The 23292-nt window shown below is 33.7% G+C and overlaps 1 protein-coding gene and 1 pseudogene across 2 annotated transcripts in view; both read right to left on the reverse strand.

Moving 5' to 3' along the window:
• The window catches only part of LOC126738989 (cadherin-related tumor suppressor), a 452924-nt gene that overhangs the window by 62628 nt on the left and 367004 nt on the right, over window positions 1–23292 (reverse strand). For both annotated transcript variants that reach the window (XM_050444509.1, XM_050444511.1), the window contains exons 13-15: window positions 16400–16810; window positions 16112–16345; window positions 15772–16051 (exon numbers count right to left, since the gene is read on the reverse strand). In XM_050444509.1, coding sequence (XP_050300466.1) covers window positions 15772–16051; window positions 16112–16345; window positions 16400–16810 — 925 coding nt within the window. The remainder of the gene's footprint in view (window positions 1–15771; window positions 16052–16111; window positions 16346–16399; window positions 16811–23292) is intronic.
• On the reverse strand, window positions 9254–10897 carry LOC126738990 (uncharacterized; annotated as a pseudogene).

A 23292-nucleotide genomic window follows, 5' to 3' on the forward strand; every position in this document is an offset into this window, starting at 1 on the left:
TACTAACTATTCTTTCACAACCTGATTTTTCAAAAAAGAATCCTTATCCAAAGTGATGCTAGTGACACTGGTTAGATGGAGAAGAGAGAATAATAGCTTATGCGAGTAGGTCTCTTACCAAGACTGAAAGAAATTATTCAGCTGTAGAAAGGGAGTGTCTTGCTGTCCTGTTTAATATTGAGAAGTTCCGTCCCTATATCGAAGGTGTTGAATTCACTGTGATTACTAAACACTACAGTGTTGTAATTACCTTTAGTGACTGCGCTATTTATCAAATGAGTCACAGGTCACCTAAGCGATCTTCATCTCGTTTTTTGTTTCTTCACGATTGCTTGTTATTTACTTTATATAGATCCCGATTATGATATCAAGAGTTTTTTTTTATCATTATTATTAGTTAAACAAAATGATTATTCACACGTTTCGCTTATTGGTGCCGGTCAGAGGCCCAAAAGGCGAGCAACGGCAGAAGAAGAATAAGAAGGGAAATAAAGGTAGAACGGCAAAAAAGTAGTTGGCAGTCGAGCAGTCGTGAATTAAAAGATAGCGGTATTTCGTTGCATTTTTAATTGTTTATTGGCGTTGCGTTGCCCCAACAGAAGAGAGATGAAAAAAATTAAGTTTTTTTTTTTTTGGTTGATTTTGCTTTGTACCTTTTGGTGCCTCCTCTTTTGTGACTTTGGCCACATTGATGGGATCACGGGCGTGGCAGTGGGAATGTGCTTCTTTTTCTTTAAAGTAAATCTGCATTTCGTATACAGAGTGTACTTAGTTTAGTTAGAAACCCGATCCGTCAGAACAGTTGCCATTTTTTATGACATTTTTAACATTTTTAATTTTTTTGACTATTTTTGACATCGACAGTGGCATTGGCAAGCAGTTTTATTTCTGGAAAAGGCTATCCTGCTTTCTTTAATGGCGATAAGCCCTAATTATAACAAGTACGAGCAAGAGCGTAGCTCGTACTTTGATAAGTAGAATTTTTTTTTGATTTTGATAAGTGGAAAGTTTTTAAATACAATTCAAGTCAAAAACTCATTGGAAATTGTTGAGCAGTTGCCCCAGCAACGCGGTGAGTGTTAAGTCTTACAAGTTTTTAAATTTACGGTTTTCGAAGGATCATGCCTAAGAGAATATTGATGAGTTAAAAGCTCCGCTTTAATCTAAGTACGCTTTAATATATGATATGATTCCAGCACTTAACATTTATGCACAATATTTCAAAAATTTGTTAAAAGTAAATAATTGTATCCTAAATAAACCCCAAATTCGAAATTTCGATGAAATCAGACCAATAGTTTTAATGGTCACGTGGCCTTAAAACCCAATATTTCAAAAAAATGCAAAAAATTAATAATTCTACCAAATTAACATTATAATAATACCTACCAATTAATATTATAATAATACTGGGTAAATTCTTAAAACGTCAAAATTTTGCCGAATTATCACGGCTAAAAGAACACGATTTGGTAAAAGATGTGCATATATTCGAATTGTACAGAGTCTCTTGAATATTTCCATACCAATTCCTGATAGCTCTGAGCTATTTTAAGCATTTTATAAATAAAACTAGAAAGAAAGTCCAAGCCGATTCATCCACATTGACCCCAAGTTGTCAAAATCGCCATTAAAATTGGGCATAGATGTTAAAATCGATCACTTTCAGACGATGTTTTAGGTTATAACAAAAGCTTTCTACCTTATGATTTGTATATAGAAAAATAGTAAAAACCTTCAGGAACAGATTAACATCAATTCTGGCCCGATCTCAATCAGTTTTAGTAGTTTAATTTCGATCATAAAAAAGATCTTTTTTAGGCAAAAATTAATTTTCAGAGTGAAAAAATGTTCAAAGATTCATAACTCAAAAACGGTTTCATCTAAAAGTACGATTGAACTTGGAAAACATTCTACTTAATACAGGCTACCAATCTTCCTCTAACCATTTTGCTCTAGGTTGCGCCACTAAAAAGGTATTAAAAGTAGAATACCGGTAAACCGTCAGAGGGGCTAGAATATCACACATGTCTGAAACTTTGGATGTTAAAAAAATACTTCCCGTACGCTGAGAATTAATCAAGAACTATACCGTACTGTCTCACGTGAACTCTAATCAATCTGTAGAGTTTTATAATATCCAAAGAACTGTTGCGATCTGTATCGAATCAATATTGGAAAAATTGAACAAAATTTTTATTTTATTTTAAAGGTATCTTTTCACTACACAAAAAAAATAAATAAAAATTTATAAACCATCGGGTTGTAGCCTCATATTTCTAGATTATAAAAAGATAAACTTCATTTCTCTACCCTAAATACTAACAAAGTTATAAGTATTTTCGTCCGACGGGTCTGCACGTCGTGCGAAAACTCCCCAAAAGAAGCGGCTCTCTATAAAAGCTTCGCTCTTGGAATAATTAATATTGAAGCTTCCGAAGAAAAATATCAACAGAGACATAGTCAAAACACTTGGATAAATTCTTAAACATCACATTTCAGTTCTTAAAGACGCCCTCAGAAAATGGAATAAGTGTAACAGTTAAAGTTTTGATGACCAGACTCAGTCATAGGTCTTGAAAAACTCATTAAAAAACTCATTTGTGTTATTCAAATTTGCCTGGACAGTGCATGAAACACTCGTTATTATTGAAACTTTTGATGAAGAATATCAAGGAGGACACAGTCGAAGGCCTTGGAAAATCAAGTCCTTTAAAACTTTGGACTGTCAGGAATTCACTTAAAAACACACGCCATTGAATTCAGCCTCAGTTCACGGAAGGATTGTTAAATTTAATGGCGCAATAATAAATGATGTTCAAATCGAGATTAGGATAAATTAATACATGTTTCCATCCATTTCAGAAATTTTGCAGTATCTACTATATTATCCTGCATATACTCTTCAAAAACATGGAAACTAGATCAATGCATTTACCATTCAAGGCATTCCGACGTTGAGTTTAGCACCAAACAAGTTTGATATTGTTTCATGTCAGTTCATGGTAAGATGAAAGTGCTAAATGATGCTAAAATCCAGATAACGATTAAATATCATTTCACATTATGAGCTTTCCCCAATATCCCGCAGTCTCTATTCTTCAGCGGTTTTTAAATTGTTCAAAATCAGAGGAAAAAATTTCTCACATTTTCATTCCCTGATTTTTTCTCTCTTTATATTGCTTTTGGGCATTCTGCCATTGAATTCAGCCCAGATAAGATTTAAGTGATCTCATATGATGTTCAAATCGAGATCAGGATGGCAGAATAAATATTCTTGTATCTAGTTGGATATTCCAATCCAGGGATTAAACGGTTCAATACTATCCACAGTATTAAACCGTTTAATTTCATCATAAATATACCATTCTTGGTACAATCCATATCTGCATTTGGATCAATTAGTAAGGAGTTAAGTTTTAAAAGAACCCGATGGGGCCTACAAAAGAAAACCATGGCTCAGTCTCTAAAATCGTCACTTTACGAGAATTATTTCCCATTTTTTTTAGTCTTTTATTAAATGTTTGTTAGTTTTCTTGATTTTCTCGTTTAATTTTCTTATTGTTTTCTTACTTTATTTGTTTTTTTGTTGTCATCTTATTTTAAAATTTTATTTAATATCTTCATTGGCAAGTTTTCGCTTACACTTTTAGTTTGCCTTTCCTCTGAGGGAGTCCTCATAATTTTCAATAATTGTTAAATCTGAAGGAAGGAAGGAAGAAGAAGAAATAAGATTTAAACACCTTTTTAACCTACTTCCACTATCCGTTTTGTTATACTTTGCTATCTTTCCTTTGCATTTACTATTTGGCATTACATCATTGAATTCAGCACCTTTGCAAGTTATGTCTTTAATGGTAAAATGGTAAGCAATGTCTAAATCCAATAATCCGATAAGGATGGATTTGTTTCTCCTGAAACGTTACAGTATTGAATATAATTTTTGGGTAGTTGTATATCTCTCAAGTTACCACTCTCTGTAAAGTTCGAAATCTCAAAAACTATTAGGAATATTTTTGTAAAACAAAAAGCAGAATATGCTTAAAAACATTCTCTACACAAGTATTGTTTCGAATCTAAATTAATTTCAGCAAACTTAGTATCCAGGACCTTTTATCATTCTCCACTATATCCGATGTTGCTTATTCGAACGCCTTGAGCGTCCAAAGAGGTCACAATCAGTGTGCCCCGCCGAGACGCTGTTATAATAATCGATTCACAGTGCACTTTGCTTGCGCCTTATCTATGTTATTGCATAAAACGTTAAATTGTCCCATTAACGTGCTCTCGACGTTCCCCTTATCTGATAAAACGAATTTCAAATTTAACCTTTCCTTCTTTTGAATATATTTCATAGAACAATAACGAAATCTGGCATTACTTTTACGTTATAAGCACTGAGAACGTTTTAGATATATCCCATCATGTCATTACATAAACGTTCTTTGATCTTTATACTTCTTTTAATTTTGAAGGAAAAATAATAATAAATAACATATCACCGTTGAACTAAGCAATCGTGTCCCTGTATTAAAATAGAGCCATATCAGACTTGCCTGAATGCTGAATTCAATGGCAAAATGCTCAAGAGACAGAAAAACGACGGAAAACTTAAATATTTTAATTTTCTTCTTCTTCGGTTGATTCAAGAACCATTAAAAATAATGAGGCATTCTTCAGTGAAATCTTGCAAATGACGGGAATAAACAATATTTTAAAACTGAGAAAAGAAAAAAACCAGTAAAGTGAAAAACAATAAGGCAGGACAAACAAATCGTTTCCCATGAATTGAAGTTTGAGACAGCCATGTTTCAATAGTTTTTCAAGGTTTCAACCCCTAGTTTTAATATATAGATTGATAAAAGTGTGATACAAACCTAATGCTCCAATTCTCAAAACAAAGCATATCGATGATATATTGGTAAAAGTTTTGCCTTATGGCACCTATTCATCCCATTTGATCAGTCAGTCACACCTCATTTATTGATGATCATCATGATGGAATGATTTCGGAAAACTGGGAGTGATTCATCCCATATATGTTATTACGTTGATTTGATTTCATTGGTATAATGAGAATAAGTTCCTGGTAATAGCTTATCTTTTCAATTCATTCCTGAATAAGAAGAAGATGAAGAAATAGAAAAAGTTAAAGATTAAGAAAAAGAAAAACATGAAGAAGAAACCGCATCTACAAATTCGAGTTTACAAAATTTTTTAGGCAACTGATTACTTTAAGTATAATATGCCTGGGGCCAAATCAGATCTGAGTGCTGAATTCAATGGCGGAATGCTTAACAGACATGAGAGCAATACAAATGTGAAACATCTATTTATTTTCTTCTTCTGAGTAATGTAAGAACCACTTAAAATTCATGTATGCCTTGTCTTGGTAAAACTTTACAAATGACGACACTAAGCAATATTTTAAAATTGAGTAAAAGTAAAATTAATAAAGTAAAAAACAATCTGAGAATTAAATAAGAAAATCGAAAAAACTAATAAACAGTCCACCATTAAACTGTGAATTGAACTTATCAAATTTGCCTGGGTGCTGAATCCAATGATGGAATGCCAAACAGCCAGGAAAGCAATAAACATGTGAAAAATCTATTTTTGTTCTTCCTTGTGACTTAAGAACCACTGAAAATTAATAAAGAAAATATTCCTAAGTGAAACCTTGCTAATGACAAGAATAAACAATATTTTCAAATTGAGAAAAGAGAAAACTAATAAAGTAAAGAAACAATGAGAAACTTCAAAGCAATAAAGTCGAAAAAATTAACACATTCCTCCATTGAACTTAGCAATCGTGTCGAATGAATTGAAATGGGGGTCTTATTAGACCTGCCTGGGCGCTGAATTCTATGGCGGAATGCTCATCAGACAGAGGATCAAAGAAGATCTATAACATCTTAATTTTGTTCTTTCATGGGATTATTTAAGAATGAATGAAAGTTAATGAGTCACCCTTGTGGTGAAAAGTGTAACTTTGCAAATGATGACAATAAGCATAATTTTAAAATTATAAAAAAGAAAAAAGTCAAATGAAAAAACAATAAGAAAATTAAAGACAAACTAATCGTCTCCAACGAATTGAAATGAGAGGCTTTTCAGATTAGCATGGGTGCTGAATTTAATGGCGGAATGCCCAACAGTCCGGAAATTAATACAGATGTGAAAAGTGGAGTATTTCTTTTCCCTTTGCGATTTAAAGATTACTGAAAAATAATATAGCTAAGTGAAAGCTTGCAAATAAAAACAATAAATAATTTTTTAAAATTGAGAAAAGAGAAAACTACTAAAGCGAAAACTAAAGAGAAAATTAAGCAATAAAATCGAGAAACCCAGCAAACATTTCACCGTTGAACCAAACAATCATCTCCATGTATTAAAATGGGGTCATATCAGTCTTGTTTGAGCGCTGAATTGAATGGCGGAATGCTTAAGAGACAGAAAAGTAAAGAAAATCTACTTCTTAATTTTGTTTTCTCATCGGTCAAACTTTGCAAATGAAGACGAATTTAAAATTGAGAAAAAATAAAAAATCAATAAGAAAATTAGCCAGAAATAGTTTCCCTTGAATTAAAATAGGACCAGGGCAGATGGGCTTAGGTGCTGAGTTCAATGGCGGAATGCCTAACAGTCAAGAAAGCAACAAAGATGTGAAAAATCTATTTACTTTTCCCTAAAGCGATTTAAGGATCTCTGAAAATTAATGTGACATTCCTAAGTAGGACCTTGCCAATGACGAGAATAGACAATATTTTCAAATTGAGAAAATTAATAAAGGAAAGAAATAATAAGGAAGTTAAACGATAAAACCAAGAAAACTAATAAGACATATTTCACTAATGAACTTAGTAATCGTTACCAACGAATTAAAATAAGAGCCTTATCAGAGTTGCCTGAGTGCTGAATTCAATGGCGGAATGCTCAACCGACAGGAATGCAACAGAAATCGGAAAAATATTTGTTTTCTTCTTTTTGGCCATTATTAAGGTGTGTTCAGTACAATATGTTACTATAATTAATTTGTTACACATATAATACAATTTGTTATTATAATTAACATTTTAAATAGCAAAATATTGATGAAATTTTTGATCATTAAAAAACAAACTAAAACCGTCGTATCACACAATTCGTCTCATTATAACAAAATTTTATGACACTTTTAGAATATTGATCGAACTTTGAATTATTTAAAAAAAATCATTTAAGATAATTATTTCTTAACTTGGTTATGGGTATGGGGGTTTCCTTTTTTGTTTAGGCCTGTTTATCTTAAGAAGAAATTTTTTTGTAGAAAATGGTTTTAATAAAAAAGGAAGCTACGTTTACGGACAAACGTGCCCTTTAGTCCAGGTGGCGTCGTCCTAAATGAAACCGTTTAAGTACCGCAAGGTACCCTGTGAAATCTTTAACATTCAATCGTGCAAAAAAACCACTTCTTCAGTGTTGGTCCTTTCAGCAATGGACTCTAAAGAAAGTTCTGACCAGTCACTTTTCGGAACCCCTCGAACTAAATAAGCAGAAATAAATAGAACCTGAGGATCAATATCAAATAAATGACTACCGTTCATAGAAAATCTCTAGACATTCCTTTCGACATTCCATCAACTCCAACAATAATACAATTTATCAGAACGGAAAAAAAATCAGTTTATTGCAGTACAACCACTTCGTAGTAGGCTTCCGTTAGTTTAACAATAACGAGTGGCACCTAACAGTTAAATCTTTCTGTCTTTAACTGCTCTTTTATTAAGTCAATGAGGTGTAAACTACTCTGGTGATGGTTAAGTCCGATGGACAGCAGAGAGAATATACGTTTGCCACTGATATCTATAATTTTCAAATAGCTGTAGAAAGGTAGCGTGGAATTTGTTAAAAAAGACGCACGTGGAATAATGGACATTTAGATAACGTAGCAACGGAAAACAGTAGTTTTCGAGTATTTTTTTTCTTAACGAAGTATCATCGGATCTTTATGGAGAAAAGGGAATCGTTGCTCACACGAGGTCGTGCAGCTCGCCTATTGTTATACTTGTCCGTAGTTATTATAGATTTGAACCGGCCCACGGCGGGTCAAACGCCGTTTCCTTTTTTCTTAAGCCGAGATACCGATCGCCAAGAATGAACTTTTCCTCGTAAAATTTTATTAGAACCTCCGACGAGGACGTGACGGACGTGAACAATTTGTTTGCAGTTTCAAGGAAAAACCAATAAGACCCATATGTCAGCGAAGGATTGTCCATGTGACTAAATGGCAAAACAAGATACCATTTAATAATAATAATTCTTTAATAATTCTAATTCTACAAAAAATCCAAACGTTTATTTGTAAGAGAATTTGGCTGTAACATAACTCTTTTTGGGACACAAAATCAAGTTCATCCGCACAAAATATACACCTCAAGATTACTTCACTGCTCTAATATGATGTCATATTATGTTTGTTCTAGCAGGAAATTTTAGATGGTTTGAAACTAGTTTGATGTATATCGCAGTTGCGCATGACCAGACTGAAATCGCGTTGCAAACGCTTTCGGAATTATGTCTGCTAGAACATCTCTTTAAGACATGACGTTGACATTTCGCAACTCAAAACCGTTATGTAATATGTTTGTTTGTTAATAATATAATATACTACTGGCTTTAAAATTTGATTTCCCGCCTTAAATTGGCCACGCCTCTCTACCATTTTGATTGGTCCAATGAGGCACGTCAAACTGTCAAGTTAGTTACAACAGTTTCCGTTGCCAAGTGAAAGGACGCTACCTGATTTGTCAGAGGAATTTCTATCATTTTGTATGCAACCACCACTTCTCTATATTTTTGTGTTTTGTGAGGTTAAGTCAGCAAAAAGACTTACTGAAATTGCTTACAATACTGCCCTGTTAAGCATAAGAGTCGTATCTCCATACTTGAATATTTTGAGAAAATGAGAAAAAACATTTTGCCTTTCTGCCATCGTAAGTACTAATATCCTTGAAATTGAATTAACCTTAATGTATAAATTGTAAAAAAAACCAATTAAGAGTATAAAACATGTTTTTGTTAGTTACGACAAATTTGCCTAACAATTAGCAACTAAAATAGTATTAAAGATTAGTTTAACAAATCATAACTGACCATGTCTATAGAAAAACTACACTTAACAAAGGTTAAAATATATATTATAACTTCAAGTTTTTTTTAAATATAAATGATTCTACAAAATGATATATTTAATGTTTATGAGACGCTGAATTGTAACTTAATAGTAAACATAACTGTTTAACTTAAACAACGTTTGACGTAACTAAAAAAAATATTATTTGTATTTGTAACTAAAACAAACACTCTAACTTATCCAATAAATACACAGCAATATTATGTCAACTGAAATTTTGATTATGATTAATAATTTATTCATCTTCATTCACAGGATGTTCGGATACTGGCAAATTATTCCAAAAGTTCATTCTGGTAGTGGGAATAATTCCACTAAGTCGTTTTATAAGAGTGTCCTTCGTATTTTGACTTATGCTACGAAAGTCGTTCTTGCATTTAGGCTTTTCCAAACCATTCTTTTGGTGCTTTGCTACTAAAAAATTTAATGCTATAGCCTCTTGTTCATTAAATTTGCATTTGTACGACAATGACTGATTTCCAATTTCAAAAACCTGCACCATATTGTTTAAATATGGCTGAGGATTTATTCTGCTTAATTTATACTAAGAACTTTTGTCTTCCCAATTGAAAAAATCGTTAATTTTCATTTCAATTAATTTTACTTTGGACGAGTTCGCTTTTTGAACAGCATCTTTAAAATCTTCGAAATTAAACACCTTTTTCATTTGCTTTAGAGACTTTGCTACCTGGTGGTGAAATGAGTCCGTCGACATAAATGTATGTCCGGGTTCAAAAAATTTTAGAGATAAAGATTTTAAAGCGACGTCAGAAGAATTTACCAGATACACACAGAAACTAAAGAAAGTCCAATTTTTATTTTGGGCTGCACAGTTGTCCAACCACAAAATAACTTTTTCCACATCTCTGTTATCCAGAAAAAAGGCATAAAAGGCACTAATAATGTCTTCTTTAGACCGTCCCGATATCGCTTCATGCCAAACTACTGCTGTGGGGAATTTCTTGTGCTTTCTTCCTATTGGAACAATACTTTCATTGAATGCTATAATACGAGGTACGAAAATAACCTCCTTGAACATTTCGCATCGAGGCAGCATAATGACCTAAAAAAAACATTACTTAGAAAGAAGAAAACAATATAATGTGGTTTATGCTGTCACGATCAATATTTAGAAACATGTTAACGTCGCGTCAGAAAGAAACTCCAATTTACTGTAACTAGTATTTGAGATGGTAGTTGATGCAGTCAATTGGAATTTACTGCAACTTCTAAAGTAGCCGCCCATAATAAGCCCAAAAATATGATAAACACGATAATATTTTCTTACCTTCTGAAGATCTGCTGAACATGCCAGTGTGTTGGGATTATCCGCTTCAGCATCAATTTGATATTGTTGTCGAGCTGAGTTTGCCTTTTCAATATATTTATTCCATGAGTCATACTCGGCGCAATCATTTTCAATATCTTCGGGATCATGGTTGGTGTTATTTTTATGGTTTTTGAATGCTGCACAAGTAAAGCACTTTTCATGTCCAAGTGCAGCGAATGAAATGTTCATTTTACTGACGACTTCCCTATATAAATAATAGGAAAAATGTATTGTTGGATGTTTCTCCTTAAAGTCGTTGTACATATTCACTATGGTGATATCACTTGGAAGGTATCTCCTATTTGGAGCGTGCTCCCTCCGGTAGTGTGAAATTGTAGGCTGAAACGACTCTATATGCTCTCTGAATAAAGACCGATCTATCTTTTTTGAGGAACTAGCGCTACCTCTTTGGGATTTTCTGCCTTTAACTGAGATGTTACAGTTGTAGTGGAAGAGAATGCACTTCGAACAATTCGATCATTGTTTGGCAAATATCCAAGAGTGGCCACGAAAAATATTTTACATACTTCCTGTATCTTACCGTTATCATCTTTGAGCCTATAGGTAAAACTCATTGATCGTCTTCAATTTAAAGATATTTTTTTTGACGTATCTACTTCATTGTTAAGTAGATATGTCGCATGTACGTTATGTTAGGTTTATTTGTCGTATTTGAACTGCAAATACGACATATATACCTAAAAATATGCAGTTTGGACAATTTTGCTTAACAAAGTGAGCATAATTTCACATACGACAAAGAAATAATATAGTTTGCTGGCCGGTAATGAATGTTTTACGACATTTTGATCTAACAAATAGATGTAAAACTTTGATATGATGTGAAATACCAGAAAATCTCAAGATACAGATACGAGTCTTATTCTTAACACGGCAGAATAGTCCTTTCAAGAAAAAACTACACTATATTAGGACACTACGTCACGTTAAGAACTGTTTTTATTGCTTTCCTATCATTTACAGCACAGAAAACTTGTTAATTTTGAATTTTTTAGGTAGACAAAAATGGGGTCAAGTCATGTGACACATTCAGAAACGAAATGGCGATGGTTAATTCGGCCCGGCTTAAGGCGGGTAAAGTAATTGGATGACGTCATCGGCTAACTTGAAATCGGTCCAGTATAAATGTTTCCTGAAATTTCTGAACACAAAATGTCATTTAAGACATGTATAACTAACCCTATTTTTTTGAATTCAAGTTTTCCAAGCAAGTACATCATTGCCATTTTGAAATTGTGTGTTTGCACATTGTGAAATTCAAAACCTATTAGAAGACGACCAATATTGCTAGTCCCTTATTAAGTTAATTTAGCCATAAAGTTATGAAGTATGTTTTCGTCCAAACCCAAAACAACAAAATTACGAAAACAGAAGAAAAAGATAAACAAAAACAAATCGTAAAAATGCATGTCTACTAAATATTACCAATACATTTTGGTTTGGTCATCTGGGAACACCCCTTCCCCGTTTCATTTCTATACTGACTTCATACCATTCACCCAATATGTTTTTTAACGACTTTTGTATTAGATACCCTGTTTTAACCTTTATCGCAAGGTAACGATTTCTGAACAGTGTTTCTAGTTGCGCATCTCTAACAAAAAAATATGATCCATGAAGAGATTACACATCACAAGTCATCAATACAAGTTCACATCAGAAAATATAGGTCAATCAATAAAGATAATGATTACATAAACCGAGGAGGGTCAAAAATTCAAAACGGGTCCGAGCGTCCGTCCTCGGGTCAAAACGTGACCAAATCTCAGTTAAGGCGAATGAGAGTTTTAAGTGATCGATTTCGTGCCTTTAAGTCGTACTGCTACCGTTTTCGATTTACTAAAATAACAGATCATCACTTCGCTTTCTCGAGGTAATTTTCGCACCCATCCCACTAACCTCGCGTTGTAACTCCGTCGTTTCTTTTTTCTCGTTCAAAATAAAAAAAAAGGAAACAAAATTTTCAACCGTGAGTACCTCGGAAACTGATGACGAAAAGAGTATGGTGTGACCCGTCATATTTGTTTAAATTTTACGTAGATTTCAAAGGGGTAATATGGGGAAAACCGACCCGACGTGCAATACCGACCAGGCCATTTTTGATTTGATTATTTAAATTAATTTGATTTTGATAAAACAATTTTACTACAGCGACACCTATGACCGCTTGCGTAATCTAGAAGCCAGTATTGTGGCCACCACTTTATCTAATGTTTAGGGTTTGTGGTAAATTAAAGTTGTTTTTCCAGCGTGTTCATGTATTATTTTTGTCCCACAAAATAGGTAAATATGTTAAAATCATTGTAAAATAGGGTATTTTTTTGATACTATATTTTAGATAACAAGTAGAAGAGGTTAGATAGAAGTATAGATTTTATAAATTTTTTCATGTAAATCTTTTTGATTTTTTGTAGGTTAGGTTAATGTAATCAGACTATAATGTCGGGTAAAACCGGTAAAACCGATCGATATGGTTGGTTGGTTGGTTTTACCCGATTATTAACAAAGTTTCTTTTCTCTTAATAGATTTGTTTCAACATGCCTTTTAAATACTACAGGAAAACTAATCGAGCTTCCTGGAATATTGAAGACATGACGTCAGCCATTAATGCCGTTCAAAATAATACTTTAGGCATAAGGAAGGCCGCCAGAACCTATAATGTGCCCTATGGAACTCTACAAGACCGTCTTAAGGGAAAAGCTGATAATGTAAAAAAGCGCCTTGGAAGGCAGACAGTATTAAATCCTGTTCAAGAGGAAGACCTAGCAAACTATATAATTAAAATGTCTAAAATGTTTTATGGGTTGTCTAGGTTTCAAGTCAAGAAAATTGCGTTTCAATTTGCACAATCTAGTAATATACCTAATAACTTCAATAAGGAAAAAGGAGTATGTGGCAATGATTGGTATTATGGTTTCTTGAAACGTCATCCTCAGATCTCCCTTAGAAGACCTGAAAGTACATCGCTAAATCGAGTTAAGGGATTTAACAAGAAAGAAGTTGATTTATTTTTTACGAAACTCTCTCAAGCGTATGAAAAGCATAAATTCAGAGCTGACCGCATTTACAATGCAGATGAAACTGGAATAACTCCTGTTCATATTCCTCCCAAAATTCTAGCTATCAAAGGACAACGTCAAGTTGGCGCCATTACGAGTGGGGAGCGTGGCAAACTACAAACTTGTAGTTACTGTGCTTTGTGCCATGAGTGCTGCGGAGGACTATATTCCCTCTATGTTTATATTTGGCAGAGCAAGAATGAAGTATGAGCTTACGCAAAATGGCCCAGTAAATGCAATTTACAAAAATTCTAAAAATGGGTGGATCAATAAAGCTCTCTTTTTGGAATGGCTTTAACATTTTGTTACACACACTAAGTGCTCAATTAATGATAGGGTCTTACTTATTATCGACAACCATTGCAGCCATTGCACATTAAATGTCTACAACTTTTGTAGAGAAAATGCAATAGACAGAGTAACCCTGCCTCCTCACACATCACACAGGTTGCAGCCATTAGATGTTTGCTTTTTTGAGCCCTTAAAAACCGCGGATAATCGTGATTATTTTTTTAAGGCTGGAAATTATCAAAAAATTGATCAGACAGATATTGCTGAATATATTAAGCATACAATAAAATAGCTACAATAGAAAAAGGTGTAAAAGGATTTGAGACCACATGAATATTCCCAATGAATCGAGAGGTAATAAATGAAGAAGAATTTGTTGTCATTAAAGAAGAGGAAGGAAACGAAACACAAGAAAAAGTAAAAAACAAAACATTAGGCAAGAAACATAACAATATCGACAAAGGAAAAAAACATATCTAGTTGATATACATCAACTACTGATATGAACGAACCTCAACCAGGGTCATCTGTATTGTATCAGTTCAAGAAGCCACAGCAAAATAAAAGTGATAGTGATCCCAGCGATTCGGAAGCAAGTCTAATCTCTTTCACCGATAAGGACACCGATAATGAACCAGACAGGACCATTGGTACAACTATCTCATTTGAAGATATTCAACCAATGCCACGCTTTTTAAGATCGGTAGAAAATAACCGAAAGAAGGTGCACTCTCAATTCTTTACTTCTCCTAATAAACTCCCAATAAAGAAGAATTGGAAGTTAAGGACAAAATAAAAGCCAGAAAGAAAGAAGTAGAAGCTAAAGGAACAAAAAGAAAAATAATAAGCAGTCGTAATCAGAACGAAGAAAAAAAGGATACAAAGAAAGTACAAAAACTGGAAAAAGCGACTGAACCACGCATCATATGTACGGAATTTGGAAAAGATAAGGAATGGTGGGTGACCTGTCCTTGTGGAAAATCTTCGCACGCTGAATGTTATATATGTCATTTTTGCCAAACCTAAATTGTTAATGTTTCAGTGTTTATTTGAGTATATTATATTTAAGTTTATTTAGTTTATAAGGTAATTTGTTTTCCAGAATTATGATTATTTTATACCTATTAAACGTTATAAGCAAACAAAGGCGTTTATATTGTTTTTCTCGTTTTATATTGCACGGTCGATATTACCCAACGCATATGGTTAATATCGACCATATATGGTAACACTATTTTTTTCAATAAAACTTAAACTTTTTTAAAACATGTTTTGCTACTTATGCATTATTTTCCTATTCTCAAAACTAATATTTTTTTGAAAAAATTAGGAGCCAATACCTAATATATTATTAATAGAAATAATTTTTTTTTAAGTGGTCGATATTCCCCTCACTCCCCCTAATATTCAGCATGCCATTAAAAATAACAAAGTTGGCCTGGACAATTCTACCTCGTAAAATGATTCAAGTTAGGAAATAAGTCATTTTGCGAGTTATGACCAACTGAACTCTGGCTTCACGTCAGTAGCGCCTGGACTTGTCAACCTTGGAGTCATTGGTTGATACTGAAGCTAGTTTGCGTACTCTGGTATTCCTCCAAGATAGTAATTTTATTTAAATTGTGGAATGGCCTTTTATTCGGTTAAGCAAATATACAAATTACAACTCATAACTAATAAACCCATAATTTAAAATACATAAATTAATACGTCTCGCCATAATCGAGTCACGACATAATCTCTTCTTGTCAATGACCCATGCCAACCTAACAAAACGCAACAACTGTCAACACACACGACGCTACATCCAAAGGCGCGAAATTTAAATTTTAAAATTAAATACTACAAAATAAACTATATTTACGTTCGGCAACACAAGGTTTCAGAAACTTACCGGTATCCATAGCGACCAGGCTCAAGACGTACTCCTCCTGGATCTCCCGATCTAAGGCCCGCAGAAGAGAAATGTCTCCAGTAGAGGCGTTTATCCTGAAGATATCGGTGTCGCCCTCTTTAATAAAGTACCTCACTAAATTATTAAAAGGAGGGGTGTCGGCATCGTAGGCCTTGACGGTGATAACGTAACCTCCGTTGGGAGGAATGACGTTTTCCATGACGTAGGCTAAGTACGGCGAGTCCAGGAATGTGGGTGGGTTATCGTTTATATCTGACACCTGAAACATTCATTGATTTGTATTAGAAAAGTTTGCTTCAAGAGATGAAAAATTTCTTACCAAAATAGTGATTTCCGCAGTATCAGACCTCACAACGCCCTCACTAATATCCCCGGCGCAATCCTCGGCTTTCACAGTGAGAACGTACTTGGATCTTCTCTCGTAGTTGAGATTCTTGGCCACCCTCACCACCCCCGTATCCTCAGCAATGCTGAAATCCCTATTGGCATCCCCATGACTGATAAAGTAGCGAACCCTTCCATTTAGACCGCTGTCAACATCAGTGGCGGACACCTAAACAAATTTATTACTCACTCTCCTTTTTCTTTTTATAAAGGATTTACTTACTTGTAACACCATAGCGCCAATAGAAGCGTTCTCAGCTATACTAGCGCTATACTGTTTAGGATCAAACACTGGACTATTGTCGTTTTCATCTAAAACCTTTACGTTGATGGTCATATTGGCACTTTTCGGTGGGTCTCCTCGGTCTTTAGCGGTGACCATTATGGTGTAATTGTTTCTCAACTCCCTGTCGATGTTTCCGGATACTCTTAAGACGCCATCCACTGATCCAAGAGAGAAAACTGGATTTGGTGAGAGGGAGTATTCGATGTAACCGTTGCGGCCTTCGTCCTTATCCAGGGCCTTGATCGCCATCACCATGGTGTTCTTGGCGATGTTTTCCATAACGGTTGTCTCGTTGGGAGTGATGAATTCTGGAGCCATGTCGTTTACGTCCTTTATTATGACGGTGACCTGGAGTAGAGGCGATAATTATTAAAAGAAATGTGGAGAATATAAGAGAGTGTTAATTTTTGGACCCTCAGGCTGGTTGTTTCTGAGTTTTTAATCAGGAAATGTGATGATTTCATCAGGAATATGTATGGAAATAAGGGAGGGAGGAGGGAGAATATTTTTGGTAAAAAACGATTGTTTTTTCCAAAAAAGTGCATTTTTATATGAAAATGGTTAAAATCATTAAAAAAATAAAGAGCTAGTTTCATGAAAAAGCATTTAAAATTGATTATGAGGAACAAGGACTCTGACTCTTTTTTTATTTAAATCAATAACTAAAAAATTCCCGTAACTAAAAACCGTAACTAAAAAATTCAAAGAGTTAGACTTTTTGAAATTTGTATACGATTTACTGAAATAAATTGGTTAAATAAATGCAAAATATAAAGAGTACACCTGTGTGTCTAAACGACTGCAACAGTTTTCTGAGATTTCTCTAAAACTTTCGACTGTGTTAAAGCTTTCGATATCTTAATTAATAAATTGCGGCCTTATGGGTTTATGGTTTAAGACATATCTAAATAACAGACTCAACTTGTGAGGGTTAATATGATGATATTATGATGAATGTGGAGTGACTCAACGTTCTACTGTTTATGAATGATATCACTAGTCTGGATATCAGCAGTAAAATCTATCTGTGTGCGGATTATACCAGTTTCTCTTGGAGCAACCAGGATATTAGAGTACATACGATCTTTTGTTTTTAGTACAGTATTTTGTATGGAGAATTAAATTTAGTGAAGTGATGTGCCAGCGAATTGACGACGATCCCCATTTATTGAAGAACATTTGCTTCAGTGACGAATCGACCTTTTTTTAAAATGGCCTGGTGATCAGACATAACTGTAGATACTGGGATAATGAAAATCCGCATGTTTTTTCGGGAAGACCATACCCAATATCTCCAAAAAATTTATGTTTGGGCAGGAATTTATGGGAATTAAATAATCGGGCCATTTTTTTGGAAGAAAATTTGACTGGCGAAATTTATTTAAACCTTTTAGAAAATGCAATATACCCTTCCATCATCCAATCTATGGAAAATCAAGTAGATCAACATGGTGCTATATTATTGAATGAAAATAATATACATTTTCAGCAGGATGGAGCTCCCGCGCACTACACTTTGGTAGTTCGAGAGTGGCTTGATGAAAATTTTCGAGAAAAGTGTATTGGCAGACGTGGTACAATCGAATGGCCTGCGCGGTCTCCGGACCTAACCCCACTAGACTTTTTTCTTTGGGGCTACTTAAAAAGCAATGTTTATAAAACGCCACCTGAGAGTATTGAGAATTTAAAAAATAGAATATTTCAAGAATGCCGAGAAATTAGCGGGCAGACCCTTGCCAATGTTCGTAAGGAGTTTAAAAATAGGCTTTTTTATTGTCTTGCTAATAACGGGGCGCATTTTGAAAATTTAATAAAATAAATTTGTTTAACTAATTAAATTAGTTTTTCTACCCTACCGATTTACACTTTAATTGCTTCTTGGTCAATCAATTTTTTTTTTTTTACAATTATTGATAGCATAATGAATGCCCTTTAAAATAATGTATCACACCATGGGGTAGCCATTTGACATACCAAAGTTTGGCGTAAATAAAATATTCATTATTTCTAGACATTTTCGCTAAATATTTGCTTACACATTTACCAATTTCATTTTTTTTGGAACCGTTGAATAGAGAATTTGGCGCTCCTTACTATGATGTATCACACGATGGGGGTTCCCATTTGATATATTAAAGTGAGGTTAGGAGGTGATTGACAGAACTTTAGTGAATGCATAATTAAACGTCCCCCTGTATATCTAATTTGACGTGTTTTTTTTTTTTTTTTTTTTTTTTTTTTTTTTTAAGAAAGTTATTAAGGGTGGATCGTTTTGAAATGAAAGCACTGTATAGGCGTTTTAATTAAAATTATTAAAAGATTTTTTTTTAAGCATAATAACACTTTTTTGAAAAAATCTCTTTCCTTATATTTTCATTATTTGATTTTTTCTTAAAAAATTATTTTCTTAAAACACTAGAAAATAAAAAATCATTTCTTAAAACCTTCGGTGATTCCATTAAAATGCATGGACACGTATTTTATAATTTAAAAAAAAAATTGATGTATTGAATGTATCCAACATTTTTGAGCTTTTGTTCTTCAACAATGTACATAAGCTTTTTTCAGTTTCCAAGAAATTATTTTTTCATTGAAAAATCCTCATAATTTACGTTGATTATTGCTCGATTGAAACGATCAGACAAGTATATCACCTTTTCTTTAATAATGTACGTTTTTTTTTTCAACAAATTAATTCTTCCTTAACAAATCAACATTTACAAATGAAAAATCATACTTTTATTAACTTTTAAAAATTTCTATGACGATTCCTTAATCGAAAGACTTAAGCATATATTTTATAAATTTTTTAAAAAAGGTAAAAAATTACTTCATCGTAATAAAGAAATCCAAAGAGTTCGACACTTTATATACAATTTATCCAATTAAATACATCAAATGCATATTTCATATCATAAAAATAATGTGCCTATAACTCAGAAACTAAAAAAAAATACACATTTCAAAATTTCTACAATTAATGCTTGATTAAAATAATTTTGCTTGCTTAGAAAATTTTTTGAAAAAAAAATTACAATTATTTTAATATCCGGTGTGATTTTACTTTTATTTAACTGATAATAATTTTTTTTTTCAAAAAACATATTTTTTTTTGAAAAACCAACATATAAAAATCAAAATATTCCTACTCTTCAATATTTTCATGAAATTCTATACGCCCTTTTCCTCATTAAGGAGCTATTTTTGACTTAATTTTTTTTAATTCTCCTCAGTGACGTCGGTACGGGGTTTGACTAACAATTTTTCAAGAAAAAAATGGTATGCCACTGATTTTTTTAAAAACCAAAACCATTTTCGAAAACTTCATTTATTTAATTCCAAGACTTACTTCTATAAGACGTGTACGAAAATAAAAATTAAAAAATTCAATTTTTCTTCCATTCAGCCATACTGGTAAAAATTTACGTCAAAAAAATGCTGCTTAATGTTAGAAAGGTATGTACAACATTTCATATCTAAGAGTGATAAATAACTCACTTGTTTCTTAAAATCTTAACACCCTGTAGCTCAAAAACTAACAGATTTAGGACGTATTATGTTGATATAAAATTTTATCCTTAAAATCACCCGAGAATTCACACCCTGATTATCGGCACTCCATTAAAAAACACCCTGTATTGTAGGAATGTTTAAAAAAATTTACAAGAATTTCAAATATATTTCTTTAAAAAAATCATTTTTTTCTCTTAAAAAACCATAAAAGAGTTGAAATAGGAAGACTTTGATAATATCATTCTCATACTTAAAAAACCAAAAAAGTCACATTTCTAATGATTTCTTTGATTTTTGTTCCATTAAAATATTTCAGCAATTTTCTTGAAATATATACAGGGAAAATCAACCTGATAAAAATATAAACTCTTTTACAGCACTCTAAATAAGACAGGGCTCTTCCTCACTATTTTTTTCAAATATTCCAGTTTCCTTCAAATTAAAAAAAAAATGTGGATGCATGAAGCCAAAAAGGATAAAGATTGGACGGCTAGATCGCCTGATTTAAGCCCATTGAACTTAAAATTAATTAGCCTTTTAGAAGAAATTTTGAAAAATCTGCTAATTTTTCAAATAGTCTACGAATGTGTTGACGAATGTGATGAGTTTGGAGCAAATTTGATTCCTTGTTTTTTTTTTCAAGGTTATTAAGTAAAAAAATAAAAAACATCTCTTGCAGGTGCTATGTCAGTTTACATAGAAATAAAGACTTTTCTTGCAGGAGATCCGCACTACCTAAAGAAAAACATTACTAGAGATGAAATGCATGGTATCCATGATTCTGACGCAGAATTTCATAGTGATTCATCAAAAGTGATTGATTCATTGATGAATTACATCCATTAAAAGGGTGCACTAAAGCAAAAACGGTTAAAAACCTGAAGGTCTATATGTTGAATTGTGAAGAAGTCCTGGATATCATGGAAATGTTGGCATCTTCAGGTCTATTCAAAGGCCTAAATCATTTGTAAGAAAAAGAAAGTTAAAGGTTAAGTACTAGGTTGGGATCAAAATGTGAAATATCCTACAAGAATGCAACACCGTCTTCATCCGGAAAAAAAGAACTAGCATTTAGTCTTGACATGAAACTGTCAAGAGAAAATATTCATCCTCGTGATATTTCCTTTGGTCTCTTGACAATTTTTAATAGAACTAATAGAAAACAAGATTTTTGAGAAATCTCATTTTTACGCCTAAAAATTGAAATTCCCGCCTAAAGATCATAAAAAAAATTGAAATTCATTTGCATTTCTTTATATTTTAAGGAAGAATTTTATGTGAGGGGCTCAGAAAGTAATTTTTATTATTCAAAAATTTGGATCAAGAAGTTTTGAGACCATTAGACTAATAAAAAACGAAATATTTCTGCCGAACGTAGAAGTCAGGCTATACGTAACAAAGTGACTGATATCTCGAAAACCACTTGGCTTACAGAAAAATTATCAAGAGTAAATCTTCACAAGACTGATGATGGATAACTGGAATTTCACTGCAAAATCCCAGAGGTCGAAACAGCTAAGGAAAAACCAATTAAGTGCCCTTGTCTCATGGATTTCATGTCCTTGGGCAGGTTGTAAAGCGTAAATAGATTTTGAAGTACTGACATGAACAAGAAATTCACATAAAGATTCTGAAGAATTTCTAGAGCCTCGCCCAGAGTTATCTGAGCCCAACGAACCTGGCAATGGTAATAAGTCATCTTGGATTTACGTCCTGGACTTGGTCTAAAGAGCTTGCGCTCATCTCATCCTTTGAATTAATTGAAGAATTTTCTTACAAGACCTTCAAACTTTTCAAAGGAAATTCTAACTGGAGTTGACATTAGTGGGCATGGATGAGATCCTGAAAGGCAATCTAGGAAATTTGGTCACTCTCAAAAAACGACTGATTAAGGAATCGATTCTGTCCATTAGAACTAATGACACAGTCATAAGTTCACTTAAGTATCTTATTGAATTTGTGGAGCTTCACCAAGAGTTATCACTGGTGAATGAGATCCACGAGTCATCCTGGTTTCACCTCTTTAACTTGCAATTCGAGGCACCCTGTATGCATTATATAAAAGCGATTTGTTCAATAATCGTAACAATCACGAATCCGAAGACGTTTTGAGGACGAACCGATCACGGCGTCCATGTTAGTCCGGATCAGATTAGGACAGTTTCGTTGATTAGATGGGAGAGAGCGATCCGACGGTGCCATGTGGAGCGACGCGATCAAACGCCTCGCGCGGGTCACAAAAGGTTACGGCCGCGATTATAAAACGGGCGGAATCGCTGATAGATATTACCTTTATGGGTGCAGTTTGCTACGGGGATCGGATTGTGTTTGTTTGTTTGCCTGCTTGCTTGCCCATTACATGTAGGATGCATTTTCAGAGTTACGATGCCGAACAATGGCGTGTTTTCTTTTTTATGATATGAGCATGATGGGTTTCCACTACTATATGTGTATAGTATGATTCGACTAAAAAGTGTGTACTAAAATGTTTGATAGTAAGGGGTTTGACAATGGCCGCTCAGATCAGATGTGTCCATTCTTTCCATGGGTCTAATTTGGCTTTGCTTATAATTTTTTTCGATCTTGCTCTAAGTTTCTATAAGTTTACAAAATTTTCTATGGTGGGGTGAGCTTTGAATATGTTGGGTGCTTCTTCAGTAATGGCATTAGCATTACTTGCAGTACTTATTTAAATACTTATATTAATCCTACTTCTCTAAGTAAATTTTAAATAACCCCTATGTCTAAAAATATGTCTGCTCGCTAACACCAAAATGCCTCATTCCCCTTCTAAAAATGAACGAGGAACCAGACGTGAGAGGAGTGGACAAGCACACACAAAGGGAACCATTTTCGTGTATTCGAGGCATTTTGGTGTATACTTCACTAGTACTCAAATTAAGTAACTAATCCCGTAAAACCTTGCCAAAGTTATCGAAAATACCGGCCGGTAACGGGAGTGACGGGCAGCTCAAGTATATAGAAGAAAGGAATCAACAGCCTATGGTATGCTCCTTTTCTCCATAAATTTATTGCTCTCACCCCCAAAATGCTTTTTTTCTTTCTAGAACAACTGTTTTACACCCTGAGTTCCACTAAGGAACTAATTGTCTTTTTGTGAATAGATGAAGGGGAGGCATATTGTTTATGTATCGTAACGATATTGTAAATACCGAGGAACTATGCCACCACATCACACCAATCTACGTCATTCCGGAATGATACAAGTGGCATATCGCATGACGTCTAGAAGTTCAGCGAATCTTCCGGAATCATGGTCAGCCGAGTATATAAGGAGCCGCGTCGCCGCTGGAAGT

The sequence above is a fragment of the Anthonomus grandis genome, chromosome 7 (genome assembly GCF_022605725.1).
Source record: "Anthonomus grandis grandis chromosome 7, icAntGran1.3, whole genome shotgun sequence".
In the NCBI taxonomy this organism is placed as follows: Eukaryota; Metazoa; Arthropoda; class Insecta; order Coleoptera; family Curculionidae; genus Anthonomus; species Anthonomus grandis.